Source organism: Balaenoptera borealis (assembly GCF_965194805.1).
Source record: "Balaenoptera borealis genome assembly, chromosome: 8".
Taxonomy (NCBI): Eukaryota; Metazoa; Chordata; class Mammalia; order Artiodactyla; family Balaenopteridae; genus Balaenoptera; species Balaenoptera borealis.
The window spans coordinates 65557171-65573467 of record NC_138865.1 but is presented as its reverse complement, the minus strand read 5'-3'; the positions used below and the strand labels follow the sequence as shown (position 1 = coordinate 65573467).

The following is a 16297-nucleotide window of genomic DNA, read 5'->3' as shown; positions in this document are numbered from 1 at the left end:
GGAAATATAAGATGTATCTGAGATGTATTTAGGTGATTTAAAAAAAAATTAATCCTACTTGTTGGGCCTTTTTTCAGGTCTGGAAAATTTCTGTTATTTTCTCTTTTTCTATTCATCTAGAGTGCCTTTTAGAGAGATAATAGAACATCTGGATCTCTTTTCCATACTGCTTAGCATTTGTGTTCCATTTTCCTTCTTTTTTGATCTTTTCTTCTGTGTTCTGTACAATCTCTGGGCTCCATCTTCCAGCTGCTAATTTGATCTTCAGTGGGATCCATTTCAGAATTCAGCACATCTTAATTTTTTTTTTTTACAATAATATTTTAAATTTTAGAACTGGGTGGTTGTTACTGTTTTTGTTTTACAATTGATGGGATCTGTTTGGGAATCTCTATCATAACACGTGCTGCATCTCTTTTAAACTCATCTTCTGTTTCCCCTTACCTGATTCCTTAGGCCAGCTATTCTTCTATTTATTAATTATAGTACCTCTTGTTCATGGCATTGTTTTCCTTCAAGTGTTCGTGATTTTTAAAGTATATGATTGTATTTTATCTTGGGTGCACTATTTTTTTTCCTTAGCCCAAACGAGAATTCACTTGTCTTATTGGCAAATGATAGGTCAGGTCACAGGACTCGGCTTCAGATCGGATCAGATTATTTCACCTGCTGATGATGAGTGGGGGCAGGTGGGCCATGGGGTTGGCCTGACAGTGGGTCCCTTGTCTTTTAATTATTTGCTTCCACTCTTGACGTTGGCCTTGCCAGAAGTGCCTCCTCAGAGAAATCTACTAATAGTTTTTTGCTGGGGCTCTCCTCCCTGGAATTAAGTGCTCTCTTTTTTGTTAGTCAGTGCTCTTGTGGTTTCATTCTTTTTCCTATCTCTGTTTATTTAGGGTTTGGGGCTGGTGGGTTTGTAGCAGGGGCTGAGGCCACCATCTTGATCCAATCAGTCATTGCATTTCTTTAAAGCCTTCTTCCCTATGTTGCCCCCAAGCATACCTCATTGCACTGGTCATTCTAGTTTCATACAGCATTTTGTTTCTACTTTTTTCATAGTACTTAATTCTATTGTAACATTCTAGGAAGTGGCTTATATATCCTAATCTTTGCCCTATTGAATTAAATTCCGTAACCCAGCAGTATAGTTGTTAAATTGCCATAGATGCTTTAGCCAGGGTAGAGAACAATTGGTTTAGTAGCAAGCAAGTGAAACTGGGGTTTTGAAATACTATGTAGACTGTAATACAGCATACGGAATGGCTCCCCTACTAAGTTTTGTGGAGTTCTCTATCTCTGCGAGAACCTATCAGATGTTTAAGCCAAACTTCTCAACTCTGTGAATAAATATCTTCCAAAGCATTGCATTACAATAGTCTGCAGGTTGACTTTCTAAGGATACTGGTTTTATCCTTAGAAATGGCCACCTCTGGTCTTCCTGGGAAAGGAGGCACTTCCCTTACTAGATTCCAAGGAGTGAGTTATTAGTAGGCTTAAATGTATTCTTTCTGTCTCCTTCCCTCTTTCTGGAGAGCTTCTGTTTATTGAGGAAGTTAATGGTAGAAGAGGCTGGGAGTTACCAGTTCATTAATTAGCTAAGTCATAGTACTCTTTCTTACTCTTAATCCTATTTAATTGGTAAAATAGGAAACAATTTCTCCTTTCGTACATCTGTCAATATCTGAATTTATTCAAACACTGACCTCTTTGTGGTGTGATTAGGCTCTTAAAAGATTATCTGATTATGCCTGGGGTTCCTGATATGAGGTCTTTCTATTATATCTGTCATCATATTTCAAATGGTTGGCATTGACAAAAAGATACTGGTAAACCAAGAGTTACCAGGAATATATTGAAACTGATACCAAGAATTGCCAAAGAGATATCAAAATGTTAAATAATGCTTTTGTTTGTATTGTAATGGATCTTTTTTTAGTTCTATGGGAAGATGAATCAAAATGGCATGAAATAAAAGACTGCGAGGGGCTTCCCTGGTGGCGCAGTGGTTGAGAGTCTGCCTGCCAATGCAGGGCACACGGGTTCGAGCCCTGGTCTGGGAAGATCCCACATGCTGCGGAGCAACTAGGCCCGTGAGCCACAATTGCTGAGCCTGCGCGTCTGGAGCCTGTGCTCCACAACAAGAGAGGCCGCGATAGTGAGAGGCCCGCGCACCGCGATGAGGAGTGGCCCCCGCTTGCCACAACTAGAGAAAGTCCTCGCAGAGAAAATGAAGACCCAACACAGCCATAAATAGAAATAAATAAAAATTTAAAAAAAAAAAAAAGACTGCGAGACTGGTTAGGAGGCCATTACTACACTGGGCAAGACAACATGGACAGAGATGGTGAAAGTTGGTATAGATGGGTAGGTGAGATCAGAGCAAGATTAAGGTGCAGAATCTGTAAGACTGAAGATGCTGATCAGATGTGAGGGCAAAGAAGAGTTAGAAGTTTTGTCCACATTGATTCTTACAGGTCTGTTGATAAAATATTACAGTCCTCAAAAGGCATTGAGTATAAGTACCTTTTTTGTCCCAGGTAGGAAAATGTACCTATAAAAGAAGAACATTTGTATCATCATTTGATCAGATTGCAGACTTACTTTATCCTTAGGAATGAAAAGTTGAGCTTTTTGATCATTGTTTCTTCTGCTTTCTGAACCTGACCCTGTGTTGTTCTACAACTATTTTTTCCTAACCTTCAAGTATTAGTTCACAAATCTTGCATTTAGTGAAGCTGTTTGATTTTTTTCCATCTCTCATAACAAATGTACTGATAATGTTTAGGGCTAATTGTATGCAATTTAATTTTCATATTGTGGTAATTATTATTGCAGTTTTTATTTCCATTCTTTCTTCCCCAGGCATAGTCAGCTATAGATATTCAACAGAACTATGCCCTTTGGGGTGATTTTCAATTTTCTCACTTTGGGAGGCATATTTTTGTTTCAGTCATGAAGGGTTCAGATTTGGATTATTAAACACTTGAGCCTGCAGTTTCCACATTGGACCATTTAACACTTTACGTTTCCTTGTAAATGGAAACGTGAGCCCAGCTGTGTGCTCTTTGGGTATTTCTGAAGACCTTGTCTAACTTAGGAGAGTATGTGCCTGTCTGTCAAACCCATAGTCTATCTCTTGATGTACAGAAAGGCCTGGCATGCAGAAGGTAAAAGAGAAGTAGCTTCAGCATTCATGGGTGATTTACAGGAGCACCCGGGGGGCCTCTTCCTCAGCTCTGTGCCTGGAGAAGCATGTGCAAAAGGGCTTGGCTTTCCTCACCACAAGGAGTATTTCAGCATGTGTCTGGTAGTATGCGGCCGTAGCTGTGTGTTTCCTTGAAGGTACGCAGCTTATGTTGTCACAGTCACTCTCACCATTAGGGGCCCTGGAGGTCAGGCCTTGTTGATGTAATCAGTTTTTTTACTCTCTAATAGCTATTATGCTGTGAAGTGTGGAAATTGGCTAAGTTAACCGAGTTTGAATTGATGCTCTTCTTTGTTTTAACCCTCCAGAAATGCATGTTCTGCAGGCACCGGGTGAAGAAGGTCTCTGGAGCCTGCATCCAGTGTTCCTATGGCCGCTGCCCGGCCTCATTCCACGTCACGTGTGCTCATGCTGCTGGGGTGCTGATGGAGCCTGACGATTGGCCGTATGTGGTGAACATCACGTGCTTTCGACATAAAGTCAACCCAAATGTGGTAAGGCCTGCTCTCCCTTTACCGATGCCAAGACTGCATATGAATCCCTTCCTGCACACCTCCCAGGGCTAGCGTGCTCTAGTCTGTAATGTTACTCATTGATGATGTGTCTAGACTGTGAGTTTCTTGAGGGCAGGTATTATACATTATTATTTACTAGTATTTGCCCAAGACCCATCAGTGTCTGGCACATGCTAGATGCAATAAATATTTATTGAGTTGAATGAGTGAATGAACAGATGAATGGATAAAACTCTTTATGCCTGTTCTGGTTTGGGGTCTGTATACAGGGCTGCTGAGTATGCTTGTACAGGTTGTGTCCTGCACATCTCTGGGATGAGGGGGAGAGCATTTCTGGGAAGAGACTGATGTGAAAGCGTCTCCTGAGATCCTGCAGTGTTTAATCCAGACACCTGTACACTCTGGCCTTAGGGGTTTATTTAATCCCTTCTAGAGAAAACAAAGAGCAGCAACCCAGTAAAGGGAGGGAGAGGGTGATCACAAGTGTTTGGGGACTTGCTGTCTGAGACGGGATAAGTTAGGGGCAGCATCGAGGCCCTGGGAGGAGTGAGGACAAGCTCAGAAAAGCAGAAATGCAGAAGAGAAGTTCAGAGGGCAGCGTTTTCTGCCTTTTCCATTTCACTCAGGACTGAACCTATTTCTGGGAAAAGAGTGTTTGCAACTAACTACCATGTGAATTTAACTGAAAGTCAGTTGACCTGTCCTTGGTGAATGGAGTCTTTCCTCTGTTTCAAAGGCTTAGAATCATTAAGAGGTAGTTCCTATGCCTTTGTTAGCTCTCCTGTTCATCGTCATTGTTTTTGGCTGGCAGTGAGGACTCTAAAGCATCCTGTCGACCCTCAGCTTTGCTAACGTGCTGCCCCTTGTTACCCCTGGGAAGCCTGGCCACAGATTATTTGCAGACTAACATGCTTGTCCTATGTCTCTAATCACCTCCTGTGAGCAGCCTGCCAAGTCGTCGGTATGGGCTTGGGGAGCCGTGACGCATACACAACAGATCTCTTGGCTTTTTAATGATTCTGGCAACTTCCATTGGTGTCTTGAGAGATGCTTGATGTTTGTGGGTTGGAACTCGGTGTGGATGCATGCGAATGTGCAAATGTAGAAAATGACATCACCAACTGTCACATCTATTTTAAAGTCATTTTCTATACTTTTCCATTGTCTTAGGTCTCAAGTTACATATTCATTCGTGCTTTTTCCTTAGTTTCTTGAGTTGATGGGCTCTTGCTAAGAATAGTATATGTACTCAGCAGAAAACACACTTCAGCAGCTTAAAAAAATTACACTAATAACACATTGCATTACGTGGCGCTTTGCCATTTACAGTGAAGTCACTAGCATTACCTCATTAGATGACACATGTGAATACATTTTGAGATGTGAACCAGGTCATGGCCTCTGGAGTCGGAGTTGTTGGTGTTCACACTTAGATTCTGCCAGTAACGCATGTGCAGCCTTGTGCAAGTTCTTCTCTCTGAGTCTCAGCTTCCTTGTCTACAATGGCATGCCTACCTTACCATGTGGTTTTCAATCCACCGGACACTGTAAGCCCTCAGAAAATGAAAGTTGTACTACTGCTTTCTCTTTTTGTTACTTCTGCTGCTACAATCCTATGTGAACTGGGCCACATGAGTAATATTATCCCTGCTTCAAGGATAAGAAGCTCAAGTTCAGAGAGGTTCAGTTTTTTGCCCAAATAGATTCAGTTAATGAGCGACAGGTGCTGGAATGTAAATGTCTTTTCAGCCCCTACTCTACTATTTGTTGAATTCCAAACCCCAAACCTCCAGTGGTGCTAGAGGTGTTCATCTAAAGCTTTGCTTGGGATCATACATTCCCTTTTTAATATTCCAGAGCTCTGTGGTTACTGATGATTATATTGAAGTTGCTATTAAAGAGATCCAGGTGTTCAATCAGGACCTCATTCCTCTTAACTCTGATGTGTGGCTCAGTCAGGTTTATGTTACTAATGTGTTTCATAAATGATGATGAAAAGGAAAATATTTGACTTTGAGGTGATTTAGGAACTACTCTCCCCTACAGATTACTTTAAGCTTGGTACACTTTGTAAAGGGTAGGGAAAAGATCATATAATTTACATTACATGTGGCAGGTTTTCCTTATGAGGAAAACATTTTAGTGATTGTAAATTGCGTTTGCAAAGCTCTCTAGGGGGAAGCACTATGAACACTGGATTTCTAAAATACATTCCTGAGAGCTAATACTTATCCATTATTCTTTAATTAGACTTCAAGTATAGATTCCTCCCCAAAATGTTTGACAACTAACTAGAGGGAATTCATAGAATCTGGCAACTTTGGTTAAGAGCATTGTAATTACCCTTACTGCGTTAAGTGTCCTTTCCTTTTTCAAGCATAAAAAAATTGAACTTCACTCAAGGATCTCTCTTTGTGTAAACTGTGAGTGCCAGGGGACACACTCCCAAGAGTCGGAAGTGTAGTTTGTCTATGTTCTTAACCATGCCTTGCTTGTTTGGGAGTAATGGGCAATCACTGAATCATAGCAGTGGAAAACCTGAGATAAATTTCAGGCTAACTTGGCGAGCCAACACAGGCATTTTAGAGAGTAGAGGATGCCTGTACAATTTAGGTGAAATGAAGTATAAAGCTACAGTTACTTCAGTATTCCATTTTTACTCACTTTAGAGTTTTTGTTTCCCTTTTTTTTTTGCTTTTTTACATCCAAAAGGGCCATTTTAAAGTAAATTCTACTCCTCCTTTAATGCCATAAATTATTTAAAATATACTAGCTTATTCAGTGTTGTTGAGCTTTGGGTGTAAAGTCATTCTGGATAATGGTATAAAAATTTTGTCTGATTTATTATAATGCACTTTTCCAGTAGACAGTAATCATACTCTGTAATTAGAATGATAGTATTTGGAAAAATAGGTAGCTTTCAAATTCTTAAAGTAGAAAGGAGCATATTACAGAAAGTGTTCAGCTAATCCTTGTTAATCTAAATTTTAGTTTGCAGTTTTCAGTGTTTTTGTCAAACATATTTTTTGACTGGCACCTTACTTTCTTTCAAATATGAGGTTTCATTCGTGTGTGCATGTATGTGTGCACATGTGTTTAGGTGTGTAGTGTTGTGGTACTTGACCATCCTTTGCCGTGAGCCACTGTGACCTCTTTTCTGGCTCTATTTCTGAAGGTTCCATTGGATGTATTCCTAACCCACTTACATGCATGTTGCACAGATGTTTATAAGGAAAAGACAGAGAACACAATAAATAGTAAAATGGTTTTGAACCTGGGAGCCTTGAAAACATTTCTTCTCCAGAACAGACAATGAGCTGCTCATAAATTATATACTTCCTGCAAAGTACAGCCACCACTGGGCCATCTCCTCACACCTGAGTAAACTAGACAGGTGTCCAATGGAAGAGATGCCTGAATAATGAAGGGCAACAGAACTGAGAAAGATGGAATGCACAGATTTCTTTTTCAAGCAAATTACTTCAATAAACCTTCATATTAGATTTATAGTGTTTGTTCCATATATGCAGTGTTGGAGCTCCAGAATCACTTGTGCTTTATGCATTAATACACTGTAAGGAACAACACCTGTCTAATACAGAATCTTATACAAGGTACATCATTTTCATCTCAATACCCTCTCCTATCAAAGACATTTGAGACATTTATTTCCGTTATAATTTTCTAAGTTGTGGCTATTAGCAGGGAGACAGACACCTATTCAAAAAAGAGGAAGAACTTGAAGTAAACATCTTAGTGGTCAATTTTTTTCCCGCTATTTTGTGTACCTTTTCTTCAATTTTTTTCTATTATTTTAACTAGATCATTATATTAACTGATTTAACCAGTGTTTTATCTTTTAAACTAGTACTCAGCCTTCCATAGAAGGTGCTTGGTATAAATTTGTTGAAATAACTCGCTAATGCTAGGGAATGAGCTTAGTGGACAGAAGAGAGCTAGTGTTTATTGAGCATCTTTTATGTCGTGTGTGTGTTAGATATTTTACATGGGCACCTTACTTCAAGGCAGTGTTCTTGGTGTGGGCAATGGAAAGTAGTGGTTATGTTGGCTTCTGTATGGCACCCCCCCACACACTCTGAAAGTTTCTCTTGTTATTCTGCCCCTTTAGCTTGCCTTCATGTTCTCTTCTAGCACTCATCTTTGTAATAGAACTTGAGTTCTTGCTCAGCACTTACTGACTTCTTTCCCCACCTGTGTCTTCAGCCCAGCTGCCCAGACAAGCTTTAGCACAACTCCTTCCCTGCTGCCACTATGCGTGGCTCAGGACAGGAGGGACACCCGCATTGCCCAGGATCTGGTGAAGGGCTTATAGCAAGGCAGCTCTTCTGGTTAATCTGTGCTTACATAACTAACCTCTGGGTGGTAATGGGGTGAGGATACCTGTCATCACTGACAATAAAACCTTTCCTTGGTGTGCAGAAACAACTTTCACCTTGCCAGCATGTGGAGCAATGGACGATCAAGGCCCCTAAATTCTAAACCCTAGAATATTGTATAGTGTATTGTACTTTCAGTATCAGTTATTGAGAAAACACCAAGTGACCAAAAAAAAAAAAAAACCATTAAGAAATCAGTAACACTTTTATATGAATTCATTAATTATAAAAAGGGTCTGCAGTGTTTCAGGTTGATTATGGATTGATAGGGAGAGACCCCAAATACTCATTCCCACTATAAATCCCCACTGACCATTTTGAGCATCATTATGGGTTCTAGCCTTTTAGAGATCCAACAGGTACCAGTTGACTGTAATTTTCTTCTTGGTGCTTCTGTCACACTTTGACCATGTGGTTTCAAAACCAGGCACTCTGACACAGAACGAGGCTCTTAGCTGCTATGCTCTATTCCATAATAAGACAGGGTAAATAAAGATATGAATAAAATGTTTTGGGAGTGCTTGGAAGGAAGTCACTAATTCTATCGGGGGCAGCCAGGTAGAATTCACAGAGGAGGTAACATTTGTGCTGGTTCTAAACAGAGAGAGTTTGAGTTTGCTGAGAGTTTGAGTCGATGTGTTGACCCTGTCGGAGCCAGGCAAACTCGCTGGCATCGGAAGGCCACACTGAAAGCAAACTAAACTCTCACTTGTGATTAGTTCTCAGTTATCCAGTTGTCTCTTGATTCAAACTATAGTTTGAATCCATCAGTGTTTTTTTTTCTTTTTCTTTTTCTTTTCCCTCCTTTAGTTTGGATTTCCATTCCATGGCTTGACTCTGTCCCCTTCTAGTTTCTCTTCCATGCTTTTAAGAAAGAGAACCAGGATTTAGCTAACACTCATCTAACAATGATATGAATGGTGCCATTTCCACAATCCTCTTCCTGCCCCCCAGATCTGGGTGTCTTTGTGTTTAACTGACAGTGTTTGGTGGTGGTTGTTTTTCCTATAACAATTTGGATATTGCTAACTCCCCTTCTGTTCAGTCAGTAAAGTTTGCTATGACCAGATAACAAGCTCTTCTTAGACTTGCACATAATAATCTGGTATTTGTATATGATTTGTTTCTTCTGTGTAAATTATTTTTGAAATGCCCTTCTGAATTTGTACTGTTACTGAAAAGCAGAGAGAATTCTGACCAAAGCAAATGTCTGGAGTAAAAAGTTCTTAGCAAGGGTTCAAACAAACAAACATACAAACAAACAAACAAACAATACGGTGATTCAAGGATGAATCTGATCAATCTTTCTAAATCATACATACATTTGAAAAAAGAAATCCCTTACCCTTTTATCAGTAGGAGTGTTTTGTGGAGATCTCAATCCATGTATCCTAGATGACAGAAAGTTAAGGCCAGATTTGCCTGGGAGGAGAAATATTTAACACAGACATTTTAGAATATTTACAATTGGAACCAGTTTTTCCCTTGTTCACTCTGTCAGGTAGAACCAGTGAAGACAGTGTTTTTCTTAATTATATCAAGAAAATTAAGTATATCCCACTTCAAACTTCTGTACTCTATTAATAACCCTCATTTTAATTTCCTGCTCCTCCTTCTGTAGACATTTCCAGGGGAAGGGCGAGGCCAGTGATCATGGAGCTTTTCTCCCCCAGGCTTCCAGTCAGTAGAACAAGGGCTTCAGAGGAGCTGTGGCACATCCTTGGTCCCTGGGGTCCCATTGTTATTGCCTTCATAGCTAGTGTAGTTAGGGAATCTCTCTGAGGGCCATCCTACCTTCTGCTGGGCCTGGCTGTGGGGCATAGAGGAAAAGTTCCACTGACACTGACACTCTCCCCACAAGCTCCCTGCAATCACCTCATGGTCCTAGGCCAGAGGCTCTTTTGTCTCCATTGAGCCATCTTTAGCTTACCCTTCTGTCCCTCCCCATTTTCCAGCTCCTTTTCAAAGTCTGGCCACTTGGTAAGGGTCTTTGTGCCCGTCCCAGCTCAGGCACCAGCTGCAGAGATTCCAGACCCATTTCTGATGCTAATTAAAGTGTTTCAAGGGATTTTTGAACTTGTGGGAAGAGATAACAGGTGCCTCCATTGCAGATTCCAATTTTAATTCAGTCAAGGATACAGAAACTAATCAGAATGGGGAGACCACGCAGGCAGAGAAAGGCCAAATGCCTTGGTGTGCCACCTCTCCTGCACACTGTTCCCTAGTGGGCTACCCAGTTGTGGCAGTATCTGCATGGGGTTGGCTGCTGCTGGATCTGAATCAAAACTGTATTTTGCTAGCATATGTCGATAGTTGCTCTCTCTTAAGGGTTTACATTCCCATTCTGGAAGAATGTACTGTTAACAGTCTGGGTCTTTCCATTTAAGGAAAAATTTGCAAGCAACTGGCTCTGGAATCAGACTTCTGGTTAGCAAAGCCACATCCTCATCTGGGGGCAGAAAGCAGAGTGGGTTTCCAGGGGCTCAGAACAATATCTCTGCCTTTAAGTACAGCATTTCTCCAGACCCTGATTTCTTATCCTTTATCCTTTAATCTGGTTGGGTAAAAAAACATTATTTCAAATGCTTGCCGGAAACATCCAAATGCATTTGAAAAATGTTAGGACATAGGTTGTGTGGGACGCCCTATTTATTTTGCAAATAGACAGCACTTGCTCCTAAGGGCCTGAAGAGCCCCTGAAATAACTCTGAAGCCATGTTGGCTACTGAGGCCTTAAGTGTTTTTGATGTGAGTGTTAGCAATCACCCTCTTTGGAGCCTTGATTTTCAGGAGCTCTCTTGTTCGACAGCCTTGGCTGTCTTTCTCTCTCTCAAAATGCTGAATAAGTTAGCTTTATAGAAAGGAGAATTTTGCCTGAACTTTTTTCAGCCTTGTAAAACTGCAAATTAATCCCGATTTAAACAAGAAAATTTCATGAAAAAAATCTGCATCTTGGTACAGGTGTTTGGTTTTTATCACTAAAGCAGACTCATCAGAAGCCCCAGGAGAAACTTGTCAGTGTTGTATTTCCTGCTTGGCCCTGTTATCCCCACCCCCTGCCCCGAAGTGCATCATGGAACCAGGGACCAGTCAGCAGACCTACCGCAGAAGGGCCAACTGCAGGAAGGAATGTTTGTTTACCTGGGACGGTGGATACTTGGCAACTTCAAGGACCACACGTACTGAGGAAAATCAAGTCTTCCACTCTAACAACCACTTATGTGGCTACGTTTTTTAGCATAGGTAAGATGTGTTTCTATATGAAACACTTGCTCAGTTTTTCACAGAATTAATATTTCTCAGTTCCCAGGAAATTTTAAGCTTTTCAGCAATTTATACACCTTTTTAAAAAAAGTAATTAAGGCTTGCATTATTGTCTGTTAGCTTGTTAAGAAAATTAAGTAGTGACACTAAATCCCGTATTTTAACATTGGTATTACAGTCAAGCACCATGGATACAGTAGAGAAATATAAATGGAATGTGCCACAACAGCAAAGGGTATTTGACATTCCAACATCCTGTAAAGCATAAGAGGCAGGATATTTAATTCCTTCATTTAGAAAACAGTAATTAGACGCCATACTCGTAATGAAATCCATAGATACTGACAAAATGTAATGAGAGTATAATTTTATGAGACTATTAACTGCAAGCAATAGAAAAGACACTTAAATGAGGTAAGTTCCAAGGTTTCTATCTAAAAGTCTAGGTCTATGTTCTGTGTCCACTTTCAGCAGACATGATATATAAAACTCTGAATTAACTAGAAAGGCCTCTTGCGGTCTCTTGGCAGGAAGCCAGGCAGCCTGGGGCTACTTCCCCCCTTTCCACAGAGTGTTGGTAGCCATCCTGGGCTCTGACACATTTCTCATGTGTAAATAAATACTTCTTTCCGGGTATAAAAGGAATGGTTTCTTGACCATTCCTTATCTGAAGTTGGCTTGTTTTCACCGTGAGGTTTCATGCATCCTCCCTGTCTTGTCCCACACTGGGTATAGTGGGTCAGTGAAATTATAGTTATCTGAAGGAACATAAGAAACTCCTGTTTCTACATCTTTCAATAAAACATTCTTTAAATTTTTCTTTCAGCCATTACTGGGCTGACCTGTCACTCAGAAGCTTTTTCTTGGGGCAGGAGGGAGGGAGAAGTGAAAAGCCTCTTCTTTGTGGGCATCGGATACGCTCATGGGTTATTTTCCATTTTGTTTGTCTTTTCTTGAGAATTAGGTAGGCCTTTAAGTTAATTTTGTCCCCCTTTTCTCATATATTTCTCAGGAATTAGAAGAAAATTAAAAATTTGCAAACCCTTATATTAAACAACTTTTAACTGTACCTTAAAGTGTGTTGTCATGTATCTCTATCATGTATTTTGAGAAAAGAAGAGCATCTTTAATAGATGCAAAGAAGTAGCTTTTGTCAAGGCTGCAGAGCCCAGAGAGATTAAAAGGAGGGCGACAAGGCACGGGGCTGGAAAGGAGGGGCTGCTCCAGGGCCTCTCAGTCCTTCCCCTGCCCTTCCTGCCTCCACTGGAACCGCACACAGCTGTCTTTCAAGCACAGTTCTGGGCACATAGATGCATTTAATTAACACTTGATAGACTGACAGATGGATATTAGCTTGCTTGCTTAATAGCGGACGTTAAAGACTGGATTTGTCCTCTTTGATTAACATTGATGATTTGATTAACATTGGTGAGCCAGTGAGGCAGAATCTGCGCTGTTCCTGCTGTTGTTGTGATGGGCAGTAGAAAGCTTTTGGCTGACTTCTCTGCCACTGCTCCTTTGGCTGTTTCTCCTGACATTTCAAACGAAGCTTAGGAAGCTTGCACTTGTTCATTCTCAATCTCTCTCTCTCTCTCTCTGTCTCTCTCTACCTCTCCCTCCCCTCTTTCTCTCTGATGCTCATGTAAGTAGTGTGCCTTTGTAGAATCAGAATTGCTTGTCCCACCCTGATTTTCTCTCCTGTTCAAGGTGACTTCCCCCTTTTGTTGAGAGCAGCATATCAAGGTAGATGAGGTAAATAAAATTAATAATAGCTAATATTGGTTTAGTGTCTTTTAAAGTTTATTGAACGCTTTCATAAGTATTGGGTTGGCCAAAAAAGGTTCGTTCAGTTTTTTCCTTAAGATGCCTCTAGTAGCACTTAGTTGTCTTTAACTTCATTTGAAACAATTTTGTTAGATTGTATTGTGACAGCTATTGTATCAGCGTACATTTAAAAAAAACTTATCAAAATTGGTGAATTTTTGTGCAGCCATTTTAATATTGAAGATGGAAGGGAAAAAGCAACATTTTTGGCATATTATGCTTTATTATTTCAAGAAAGGTAAAAACGCAACTGAAATGCAAAAAAAGATTTGTGCAGTCTATGGAGAAGGTGCTGTGACTGATCAAACGCGTCAGAAGTGGTTTGAGAGGTTTCGTGCTGGAGATTTCTCACTGGGTGATGCTTCACGGTTGGGTAGACCAGTTGAAGTTGATAGCGATCAAATCGAGACATTAATTGAGAACAATCAACGTTATACTATGCGGGAGATAGCCAACATATTCAAAATATCCAACTCAAGCATTGAAAATCATTTGCACCAGCTTGCTTCTGTTCATTGCTTTGATGTTTGGGTTCCACATAAGTTAAGCAAAAGAACCTTCTTGACCGTATTTCCGCATGCGATTCTCTACTTAAATGTAACAAAAACATTCTGTTTTTAAAACAAATTGTGATGGGTGATGAAAAGTGGATACTGTACAATAATGTGGAATGGAAGAGATCATGGGGCGAGTGAAATGAACCACCACCAACTACACCAAAGGCCGGTCTTCATCCAGAAAAGGTGATGTTGTGTATATGGTGGGATTGGAAGGGAGTCCTCTATTATGAGCTCCTTCCTGAAAACCAAACGATTAATTACAACAAGTACTGCTCCCAGTTAGACCAGCTGAAAGCAGCACTCCACGAAAAGCGTCCAGAATTAGTCAACAGAAAACGCATAATCTTCCATCAGGATAGCGCAAGACTGCATGTTTCTTTGTTGACCAGGCAAAAACTATTACAGCTTGGCTGGGAAGTTCTGATTCATCTGCCGTATTCACCAGACTTTGCGCCTTCGGATCTCCATTTATTTCAGTCTTTACAAAATTCTCTTAATGGAAAAAATTTCAGTTCTCTGGAAGACTGTAAAAGGTGCCTAGAACAGTTATTTGCTCAAAAAGATAAAAAGTGTTGGGAAGATGGAATTATGAAGCTGCCTGAAAAATGGCGGAAGATAGTGGAACAAAATGGTGAATACATTGTTCAATAAAGTCCTTGGTGAAAATGAAAAAATGTGTCTTTTATCTTTACTTAAAAACCGAAGGAATGAAGGAACGTTTTGGCCAACCCAATAGTACATTGTCTCATTTGGTCCACACAGTAACCCTCTGTTGCAGGTGTTCTAATTATATCCATTTTACAGATGATGAAAAGGAACTTCAGAGGGGTTCAGCAGTCATTAAAGTTACAGAACCTCCATTTCTTCAAAGTCAGAGCACATGGTGTGTCATTTAGATGGTGCTGATTTGGCTTCACTTTTCCAGTTTGAGACCATGCCTTGAATTAGTTTACATGGTTTTATTATTTACCTGGGCTTCCTTCTTGGTGACACAGAAAAACTGTTAAAGCCTTTAATTAGTCTGTTTTGCTTTGGGCCAACTTGTTAAGAAAATCTTTGCATCTATTTTAGCTATTTTTACCCCATTCACCTACTGTAATTGAGATTCAAAAATAGGTAGGAATAGGTAGGAATACCATATAGCAATGCCCCATGTCCCTTGCTTCTCTCTGTTGAAAATGTCCCATCTGAGGTAATTTTTAAAAATTGCATTACCTTATAAATGAATGAATGAATGCTTTTCCTCCTCATTTCCCCTAAATTGTAATTCATTCCAGCATTGTTTGTATATTTTAGGTTCTTTGCATTTTCACATAAATTTAAAAATCGGCTTGTTGATGTCTAAACACACACACAGCTGCTGTGAATGATTGAGATTTTGTTGAATCTATAGGGTCCCCGCCCCCATTTTACTGTTACTACCCAAGAGGCCTGAAGAGCATCTGAAATATAAAAACCCAAAGCAGAGCTTCTAGTGCCAGCCATCCAGGGACTCATATGTTCTCTTACAACTAATGAGATTGGAAATGAGTTGGCAAGAGCTCACATCAGGTCTTTCCTGTCTGCTCTTTATGAAGTATGTTTGCTGAAAACTATTCAGAATAGAAAGCAGGTGGTGCCTACCTGTTGAGAGTTTCCTACATTAACACAGTGAAGCATCTGAAGATGGTTCTCCCATCCCAGTCCCCTTCACTTAGCTCCTGAATAAGACCACCACCTCTGAGGTGAGCTAATGACTCAGATGGAAAAGAATTCATTTTTTTTCGTCTCAGTATCTTCTGCAGCCTGTTAGTTATACTTCTGTAGGTGTTAAATTGAATAAGACCTTAAATCTGCCGGGAAACTGCTTACCACCATTTCCCACTGTATTATATGTTTGTACTTAAAAACCCACAAGAAATAAAGTACATGTGAACAAACAGACATGTCGAAAATTAAATACTTGTGACATTTTTATGAGCCTGCATGTGCATTTGTGCTGTAAGAGCAATTGTTTCTTCATGAAGCCCCAGGGATTTAGGTTTTTCTGGGTAAAATATTTTTACCTAGTTCTCATAATTTTATAAAGAAAGCTTTCATTATTACAAGGCAAATTTAGATGAGTGATTTTTGCTGCATAAGTTTGGTAAAAGAATAATAGTTTGTATTAATTTATTTACTCTAATACCTCTAGGATTTTTTAATAAAATCGATACCTTGAAAAAAATACAATAATATCTCAGTTTATTAATTCATAGAAATTATGGAGAAATAATAAAGTTGAGAAGGCAAAAGGGTTATTGGATATACATGGAAATGTGCTTTTTGGCCTGTTCATTGGATAAGTTGCTTAGCTTTTTCCTTCAACTCTCCAGCCTTGATGAATGAATGATGGATGTACCTGTGAGCCTCTACATATACTATCGTATTTGGATTTGCACCCTTTATTAACATCATTATTACAGATGGAGAATCCATTCAGGGATTTTCCTAAGATGACATCTCTACCCATGACTCATCTCATCAGATGGTGGGTGATTCTCCTTCAGGGTA

General features: G+C 40.0%; 1 protein-coding gene across 8 annotated transcripts in view; it reads left to right on the top strand.

Annotated features, from left to right (window-relative positions):
• KDM4C (lysine demethylase 4C) overlaps positions 1-16297 on the top strand; it is a 443948-nt gene that overhangs the window by 341761 nt on the left and 85890 nt on the right. For all 8 annotated transcript variants that reach the window (XM_082404367.1, XM_082404366.1, XM_082404370.1 and 5 more), the window contains one exon: positions 3514-3699. In XM_082404367.1, coding sequence (XP_082260493.1) covers positions 3514-3699 — 186 coding nt within the window. The remainder of the gene's footprint in view (positions 1-3513; positions 3700-16297) is intronic.